Source organism: Rhamphochromis sp. 'chilingali' (genome assembly GCF_963969265.1).
Source record: "Rhamphochromis sp. 'chilingali' genome assembly, chromosome: 10".
In the NCBI taxonomy this organism is placed as follows: domain Eukaryota; kingdom Metazoa; phylum Chordata; class Actinopteri; order Cichliformes; family Cichlidae; genus Rhamphochromis; species Rhamphochromis sp. 'chilingali'.
Genome location: NC_137937.1, coordinates 10,105,449 through 10,115,184, shown reverse-complemented (window position 1 = coordinate 10,115,184; position 9,736 = coordinate 10,105,449). Strand labels below are relative to the sequence as shown.

Below are 9,736 nucleotides of genomic sequence, written 5' to 3'. Positions count from 1 at the left end.
GAAGATATCATCCATGAGCAAAAATGTTGTTTTAAGCTCATTTTATCTTGATTTTATGAGTTTGAGAAGTTAGACTTCTCCAACACAATACAGTATAAATGGACACACAGGACACCAGCCAGAACATTTCATCCTGCACAGAATGATGAGTAGGCTGCATGCTGTGTTTGGATCTAAGATGATAAGTCAGCGGAACTGAGAACGGTAAACATGAAAATTCCTGTGGAAGCAGTGATGTAAGTAATAAAACAAGCAGCTTGCAAACTCAGACGTGAAACTGTTTTGTGAAAGAATACTAATATACCTCATTAGAAACTTGGAAAAGAGTGAACAGGAATCAAAGGTTAATGTGGTTTAGATTAAAGTGCTGAAAGCAGCTAGCTACAGCTGAATCCATAATTTGTTGAACGTACCACCAACAAACCATCAAGATATGATAGAACTGCAGACTTCAGCTTTAATTCAAGTGATTTTACAAAGCGATTTTAGCTGGAAATGATTTAGAACCTCAGAGGCTCCAAAGTAATTAGACAATTGAGTGACGAGATGTTTCATGGCCAGGTGAGGCCTGTTCCCTTGTTACTTCATTACCAATGAAGCGTCTGTCACATATCTGCTATCTAATATCTGCAGCTGATTCAAAGTGTTGGATTTGTATGTTATAGCTTTTCACTGTAATCTTAAATATAAGAATAAAAGAGATGCAGTGGAAGTGAAGGAGGCTGTTGTTAAGTTGAACAACTAAAATACATCTATCAGCAACAATCTGATACATGCATGAAAACAGGATTATGTCCATGGTTCAGAAAAATAGCTTCACAATATTTAACCAAATCAAAAATACTTTCAGACTTTCATGTATACAATCAAGAGATGCATTGATGAATGGAGGTACAGAGAGTTTAAACAAAGTGCAACTTGAACTTGCCCAGGGAAAAGTGTGGCGACAGAAAGAAGCAGCTTATAATCCAAAACAAACCACATTATAACAGAGTGCAAGTCGACAACGTCCCGAAGCATGCTGCAAAAACAATTCTTAATTTCTCAGTTTATTCTTTATTGGCCAAGTCAGTTGTCATCTCAACTCGGCAGAGCCGCTTTTCAGTAAGTGAAAATAGACCCACAAACCCACAAACAAGAAACAACTGAAAGCAGCTGCAGTAAATGCTTCATTTCCTCGTCGGAGGAAATGAAGCATTTGGTGATGTGCAGTCCTAGACTTCAGGCAGACACTGGGTGCAATTTTCAAGAATTAAAAAGAGTTTTTATATTTAAAATTCTGTTATTTTGTCTGAGGGATGACTCAATGTAAATAATTCCTAAACAGTTGATCGAGTTAAATACAGTATTTGGTTTTTGTTTACTAATGCTAAAGGAATGCTCACTATTGTTATAGCTATAATTGGATTTTTATGAGGGCGTTAATTCCCACTCCAGCCCACTCTAAACAAATTTTAACAAAGGTGAAAATGTTATTTATCTGAGTAAGAAGGTAACTGGAACATGAAATCTGGTGGTCTAAAACTGTCCCTTTCCACTGAAGGTCGCCAAATACTTGTTTGGTAGGGTGTTGGTCTTTACTTTACAATATTAAATGCTTTGAGCTGAATGCTGTTGTGATTTGGTGATATAAAAACTGAACTGAATTGAATTAGTAGTCTTATTCCAAAAGTAACTGCTGCTAGAAGTGGAGAAAAATTCATTTTGAAGTGAACAAAGGGGGTCTGAACCTGAATGACAATTCATCCAACAGAGTTCAAAATGAAAAACTAAGCACTACTGAAGAGACCCTCGCTGGTGCCTGAAGAGAAGCAAAAGGATCAAAGGCATTTCAGCCTAAACAAAAACGGTGTCTTGGTTTTACTATAGCTAAAAACTGCAAACCAGGTGCATTAAGAGGCCCTTTTTTAAAGTACATTAGTTGTTTTACTCTTAAATCCCCATTTGTGGTTGCACAGTTCCTCTTAATGGTGATGGCTAAGCTCCCCCTCCTGAATGTCACTGTTCCTGCTCCCACACAACAATGCTGTGAAGTTCATCACAGGCTTCCAAGTAATGATAAGGTAAACTTTGAATGACTAAGCGGTCATATACTTTGGCCTATATCATTAATGCATCGCTGTATTTTAGTCTACAGCTGCCCTGGTTGAGGGATTTGTCCAGTAGGCCACCGGGAAGGTGTGGTTTAGTTTCACCCTGAAAGTGAACCAGTGCTCAGTCAGCCTTACTCTGTTTGTACTATGCTTCAGTTTGCTCGTGCGTATTGATCTGTGGCACACTGGCTGTATGTGCAGCAGAAATAGAGATTAAAACTGTCTTTATTTCAACCCTGGCACACTGGTAATAAGATGAAATAAAAATGGATGATCTGATTGTGAGTCAGGAAATGACGATACTACTAAAACAAGTGTTGAAGAAACTGAATGCTTGCCTCTGATGTGTCGAGGTTTTTCATTGGCTGACAGCAGTCCTGAGAACATCTGGACATCCTGCCGTGGGCTCAGATTTTAAGAATTTTAAAAACATTTTCAGTGTTTTTGTGTCTATTATACAGAAAATGTTCTTTGTTCTTTCTCCATTCCTGTTGTTGCCATAACAAGCAACAATCTCAGGTGTTAAAAGTGACTGTGTGGCAGGGTGTGGTCTGTGGCGCAGCTGCAGGGGAGGGGTGGAACAGCGGGTTCAGGGCGTAATGTCAGGGGAGGCTAGTTGTCAGGTTATATATAACATTAGGAATGAAACAAAGGCTAGAAGAGGAGCCTGGTATCAGGAGACCGTTTAAATGAAATTTTGAGTATATAAAATAACAACAGAATGAACTGATTCTGAGGGATCAGGTGAGAACTGTTTCACATTTGATTGTTTTTACTTGGAAATACCCATGAATGTAAATATTCCCTACGAGCAAAACTTTGGTAGGGAGGCAGGGGTTCCTTTAAACATGGAGGGATTTTCCAACAAAATCAGGCTCAGGAGAGGGCAGGCATTTATTATAAATGGTAAATGTTTGGAAGGTGGGGAAGAAAGAGAAAACCTCAATAATCAGACAACTCCATGTAGGCAAGCACTTTGGCAACTGTGGCAAAGAAAAACTCCTTTTAAACAGGAAGAAATGGCCATCAGAAACAGGCTCAGGGAAGGGCAGCCATCTGAGAAATAGTAGCTAATGATTAAATGCAGAGTAGCGGCCTTTGATAAAGAAAGTAACACTCTGCAACACGACTAAATGAAACCAGGACTGCATATGCCGACAACTACCTTGGCACGTGACACATTGAGGTGGTGAGAAATGACACCAGTTAGATGTTTTAACCAGTTTGTGTTCCTCTGTGACGAACATACGGGCTTTATTATCTCTAGTTGTGCAATAAGAATATTAACAATTGATTTCACATCAGTGAGGGGTTTTGACCTCTGCAGCTGCTGACCACAGTTTCAGCTTGTATCTAAATATAAGCAGTGTGTCACAGACATGCACCTGACGTCTCTGCAGCGCTATTGGCTGTCCCTACTGCACTTTCTCAGTCATCAGTTTCTTTCCATGTTGCTAGACTTTAGGAAGAGGAAGTGAGAAGGGCTGCTGAAAGCCCCATGATGTACTCTGCAAGCTTCACAGAGCTATGAGAAGGGGAAGTACGAACAGCAGACGAGCTCGACAAGCACACGCCTGAAAACAGAGACGATAGCAGATATCATTTTCTCCAAATAGGTAAGAGTTAAACTTTATTTTGTCTTGAGATCTCGTTAAATCTTCAGAATATTGTGAAGATGTTTCTTTATCGGTCAGAAACGTGTTGATGTCAAATCTCTAAAAAATACTTGTGAGAAAGGAAAACCCCACGAAGATGAAAAAGTGAACAAAAATCTTTCAAATTTAGACCAAAATAGGCAGTCATCTAACTGAAAGTGTCTGTCATGTGTACATACTGATTTAAGTGGAAAACAAAATATAAGAGCTGTACTTTAGTAGTTTTAAATGGCCGAAGAAGAAGAAGAAGAAGTCTCTTTTCTATTCTCAGAACAAAGATCAGTTAGAAAGAGGGCAAAATTTTGATGTTTTACACATATTTATAACACAAATACAGGAGATTTTTACTTAGAACGGGTCACCTTGTATTTTGAGGAAGTTTTGGTATTTCCACAATTAAACTGCCTGCCCTCTCATGATGTAATTTTAAACCCTCCCAAAGTATAATGCACTCATATCGTGTTGTACAGAAGAAGAATTTTGGTTTTGCTTGTAAACTGAGAGGAAACACAGGAAGTGAGATGTGTGAGCATCACTTCCCCGCTTTGTGACCGTGACGTTTTGTCTGTTTTAGCACTTACACACCCACACACAAACGCAAGACATAAATAAGAGATGCTGCATTAAACCTTGACCACATCCAGCCCTGCTTCCGATATTTATATTCAATAAAAAAATAACGGCCTTTTCTTGTTGCAGGTCTGATCAGAGGAGTTGCAAGATGGCTCACAGCTGCCTCAAGTGTTTAAAGTACACCATGTGTGTCGCCAACTTGCTTTGCTTTGTACGTATGTCTCAGTCATCCAGCAATACATCACACATCACTGTGAAACATCCTGTCACATTCATCCACTCACTTTTCAAACCTAAACTGTCAGGTGTGACAGACGTATGAGTGTGTGAAAATTAGTTAGTATTTATAAATGCTTCAGGTGTCTACTTTGGGTTTCAAATATTCTACCAGATGGTCAGATTCTTAAAAATTAATCAGTTAAAAGGATTTACCAAAAGTTCACACAAACAAAAAACACAAAAAAGGCTCTGACAGTTTTGTTTACTCTGTGTAATTGTATTATTACTATGACGATTACGTGAGCCAATTAGAGTGGAGGCAGTTAATTTTAGAAAGCCAATGTCTGCTAATATGTGAGAAGATAGATAGATAGATAGATATGCCTGACTCACAGGGGCCATGAAGAGAAAGTGTTAATATATTTATATTATATATTTTTTAATTCAATTTCATTTCATTAATTTTGTTCCACAGACTTGGTGGATACAAAAGAAAAGGAAAAGTCAACATTTGCCAGAAGTCTGTTGCATAACAAATAAATAAAAAGCAGAAGCACTTGAGAAAATGTACTGCCTGACACTGCTGCCTGTAGGCAAGCTCTGAAGCAGACCAGGGCCCGGTGCAGCTCACTGTACTCTGTGTAGTGTGTATTGTGGACTTGGCTTCAGTCTGTCTTCTCTTCTGTCAGATCTGCGGTGTGGCCGTTTTGGCCTTCGGCGTCATCGTGATGGTGAGTTCAAATTATGCTGCTCTCACCCCCTCACTGCCCAGCTTCAACATAGCCAACATCCTCCTGATCACCGGCATCATCATCACCTGCGTGTCCTTCCTGGGATTTCTCGGCGCACTCAAGGAGAACCGCTGTCTCCTCCTATCGGTAACACACACACAAATACTCAAAGCAGAGCACAGATTATGTGGTTTTCTGCTCCCTCTGATTACTTCATATTTTTAGGTAATTAACACTCTAGTTTTGGTACCCCCAAAGGGTATAATTTGTTTGTTTTTTTAAGCCTGTATAATTTTGATAAGGGGGGTGGGCTCTCTAACACTGCCTCTTCACTGTTGTGTACTCCAATTTTTGAATGCTACAAAAATAGCATTTATGTAACAAACGGAAATATCTAAAGAGTCAGTTCTCTGGGAAAAAAAGGTAATTTAGATGTTAATCGGGACTAGTTTTTCTAGTTTTCTAGGAGGAAACACAAAGATGGGCATTTATGCGCATTCAAGTTTAAAACGTTCTCGAAATCAGACATGTTGAGCTACATGCTGTGAACTAGCAGCCGAAAAAAACTTCACTATACAGTACCGTTTCATATGTTTATGTAAAGTGTTTCAGAGTAACATTCACATAAACCTTTATATTTATTTTTTACAGTTTTTCCTGATGCTCTTCCTCATGATGCTCTTGGAACTGACAGCAGCATGTCTGCTACTTGTATACGAGGGAGAAGTGTGTGACACATATGCTATACACAATATGTTCTGTTTTTAAAGCAAATGTATACATTGTATGTAATCACCAAATCCTCCGTTACTGTTCAGATTACTGAAAGAGTGAAGACCGATCTGACAAAGGGCTTGAATGATGCAAAAGGAAATTCAACACATTCAAAACAAAGTGACTGGGATAATATTCAAAAAAACGTAAGTGTGTCAGAGTGGAGATGTCATGTTGTGACACAAATGACTTTAGAAATGTGTTTATTTTTTTTGTCTGTCAAATTCATTTGTTTTAGCTTGACTGCTGTGGAATCCATAATGTAACAGATTGGGGAAACAACGTGCCAGAATCCTGCTGTATTCCTGAGGACCCCTCTTGTAAAAGTCATAAATACAGGCAAACGGTAGGCTCATACTAATCACTGATCCTTTCAGATTCATACTTGCTTTAATGTACCATAGAGGTCAAAGGTCACATTGTTACTGCTGCAGGTAATTTCAAAATGTTTTGTGTGCAGGGTTGTTTGTCAAAGGTGACAAATTTTTTTGAGAAGAATTTCCTAACCATTGGGGTCTCTGTCATTGTCCTCTGTATGATTGAGGTAAGCTGTTAACATACTATTTTACGCAGGTGTTGCAAAGTTAATCTATGAACCTGCAGATGTACCATGTCTCAGAAATTACCATCTTCACTTCTGTATAAAAGACAACTGGATTATAAAGTGAATGAATTGGTTAATACAATGTTCTGCTCAGAAACGTGGCATCTTCCTGTTAAAATATACCTAAACTTTGTTGCCTTTGACTGTATGGTTTCATTTATAGCAGTTAACAACCATGGCCTCAGTGTGTTTTATACTATAAAGATCCTTCAATATTAGATGGAGAGAACTCTGATGATCAGATAACCCATTATGAGCAAGTACCAGGCAATGGTGGGGAGAAAGAACTTTTTGACAGGAAGAGATCTCCAGACAGTGTGCGGGAGTAACTGAATACATGGTATTCCGAATACAGTTACTTTGTTGAAATAAATGGATTACACAGCGGTCTTTTCCTGTTTCATATGTTAGGCTATGCCCTCTCTATTTTTGGTAATTCCACATTGGTGGAAACCATCTTGCAGCCCATGTTACATCTACTAGAGCCAGAAGAGCCAGTGACAGTGGCAGAGAGCCATCTGGTAAAACTGGTTGGGAGTGAAGAGAAAAAAGGAAATAAAAGATGAATGTAGCTTGCAGCTCTTGAAAATAAAATAATAAAAAGCTAATGGTCAAGTACTTTTAACCTACATTCTTCTGTCCTAATGGCCAACTCCTGCTTTGGAATAGAAGTTAGGATGTACAGAAATGTAAGAAAAATTAACTTTCAGTTCACTTCATGCTAAACATTTTCCTGATGACTTTATACTTTGCCAGTTTCACATCTTACTGTTAAGACTAGTCCCCACTAAAGTTATAAAAGTGGTTTACATGTCTTTAGCCAATGACTGTCCAGCATCCCTGTATATCAGTCACATTCGCTATCTGGCAATGGCAAAATAATGTGTGACGTTAAAGCCGCTACAGCCATCCTTCATATACAGTCTATGATTGCCGCAGACCAAGGCTGTATCCCAATTCAGGGTCTGCAGCCTTAAAGGCCGCATTTTAAGGCCGATTACGTCACAGCGACGCGACGAAGACTGTCCCAATTCAAAGGCTGCTCGAAATGCGGCCCTCAAATGAGTCCTTCATTTCCCTGAATTTTAAGGACGTGGCGGTGTAGACTTCGTGGCCCAACATATCCCAGAATGCATAGCGCGGTGGTGGGTGTGGATAATTTTGGCGGAAAAAAAAACGGCGAATGAGGGGCGCCCGAAGAGTATCTTAGTAAACTAAGTGCTGAATATTATGTCACTTATTTATGTGCAAATGTTTAATAACGAAGAACATTAAAACATTACTGTTGGCCACATGTCGGCAAAGTTATGTGACATTAGTGACGTTTGTACTAACTTGGTTTTAAACCCTTTACTTTAAAATTTACGCCATTCAATAGCTGACCTTAATCTTACAGAGAATGATCAAAGCTCATGTAGAAACAAACAAACAAATGAACAAACGATTTTCTCCTTCATTTCTGTCAAACAAAGCTGTATGAAACGTTTCTAGCTGTTAGTATCATGGTTGCTAGGCAACCTGGGCAGCGCAACGGAGGCTAGACCGTCCCATTTCACAAGCCTCGCACTTCCGGCCTTAGCAGTCTTTAAGTGCGCGGCCCTTGAGGATCGTTGAGGCTGCGTACTTTAAGGCTGCAGACCCTGAATTGGGATACAGCCCAAGATCTGCTCCCCTCCCACTTACCAAAGTGGGCCTCCAGCTGGACAATGTCCACTGCCACACCCAAAAACACAGCTCTAGAATGGATCGGGGAAGAAAAGACCACTCTTTAGATTGCAAAAGGAATAAAAATACTTCATATAAACAAGCATAAACCCAATGAAATTTCAGTCAGCTTGAGAAGCTCAGAATAACTTTTTTTTTTTATTTTTTTTTTTAAAAACAGTACAACATTGCATTTTATGTCCTTTTCCAGTTTAATTTCTATATTTCTGTTTACAGGTTTTGGGAATGTGCTTTGCCATGACACTGTTCTGCCACATTAGCAGATCTGGACTGGGCTACAAGTTCTGAATACCTTCAAACATGATCTTCCCATTTTACAGTAAATATCACTGTAAAGTTCTTTAGGAACTAGAGGGAAAGTTTCTGGAAAAACTTCCTTAAAATGAGAAAACTATTTTTCTAAACTCTTGCTTAAAGCTTAAACCTGTTTATGTACCTGAATATAAAGTATAACTGTAAATTCTGGCACCTTTGACCTTTAGTGCACTACTCCATTTCAGGTGAAGCTGTGTGCTGAGTTCAGTTTTGTACAGAACTTGCTTGGTGCCAAGTTTATCTTAAGGTCTGTCAACTTTTTAAAACAGTTTCTGTAAAATATTACCTTTGTACTAGTCTTTAATAAACTACTTACTGTCAACAAATTTGGAAACATCCAATTAACCTGCAGTCAGCTGAGACTGAAGAAGTCACTTGGATGAGTGACAAAACGTTTCTCCCACAAAACGCTACGTCCAGATGAACACAATCAACGTTTGGAGATCAATTAACTTTATAAAAATAAAGAGCATAAACAGTGTTCTGTAGACTTCTGAACAATCTTGCTGTCAGATGACTTCCTGTTTATAGCTTGCCGTTTACTGATCTGTGGTGGAGCCTTAAAAATAACCACTTCCTCTTTTGACCCTGTTCAGCGAGTTTCCCTGAACAAGATTTCGTTTTAAGCTTAAGCGGGTCGAGAGGTCGTCGTTTAAAAACCAGTTAAATGTTTCACTTGGTAAGCTGATGAAATGAACTGTGTCCCAAAACAGACAAACAAGATTCCACTGATTGTACTGAAAGCTAAAAACAACAAGTTACAGATGAATTCATTTATTTAAAGAATAAATCCTGCATCATTACTGATCACAACACACACACACACACACACACACACACACACACACACACACACACACACACACACACACACACACACACACACACACACACACACACACAACCCTTAAGAAAAAAAATGATTTACATGTTAAAATAATTGTTCTCTTTGAAATCACAAAAACAGTAACAAGAAAACAAAAAAGAAACAGACTGTACACAGCAGAAAACACTATTTATTGCAAATTAACACCCCTGACACCTCAG

The 9,736-nt window shown here is 38.9% G+C and overlaps 1 protein-coding gene across 1 annotated transcript; it reads left to right on the top strand.

The window, feature by feature from the left end:
• The first annotated feature begins 3,579 nt into the window (after nucleotides 1-3,579).
• LOC308403471 (leukocyte surface antigen CD53) lies at nucleotides 3,580-9,581 on the top strand. The gene is made up of 8 exons (XM_080892915.1): nucleotides 3,580-3,709; nucleotides 4,448-4,532; nucleotides 5,230-5,418; nucleotides 5,923-5,997; nucleotides 6,090-6,191; nucleotides 6,284-6,391; nucleotides 6,506-6,589; nucleotides 8,591-9,581. The coding sequence occupies exons 2-8, from the start codon at nucleotides 4,470-4,472 to the stop codon at nucleotides 8,660-8,662; spliced, it is 693 nt and encodes a 230-aa protein (XP_080749041.1). The 5' UTR covers nucleotides 3,580-3,709; nucleotides 4,448-4,469; the 3' UTR covers nucleotides 8,663-9,581.
• The last annotated feature ends 155 nt before the right edge of the window (nucleotides 9,582-9,736 follow it).

Coding starts and splice junctions, on each gene's coding strand:
- LOC308403471 (XM_080892915.1), top strand. CDS start 4,470: ATGGCTCACAGCTGCCTCAAGTGTTTAAAGTACACCATGTGTGTCGCC. Junction 5,998..6,089: donor TACTTGTATACGAGGGAGAA/GTGTGTGACACA, acceptor GTTACTGTTCAG/ATTACTGAAAGAGTGAAGAC. Junction 6,590..8,590: donor TTGTCCTCTGTATGATTGAG/GTAAGCTGTTAA, acceptor TTCTGTTTACAG/GTTTTGGGAATGTGCTTTGC.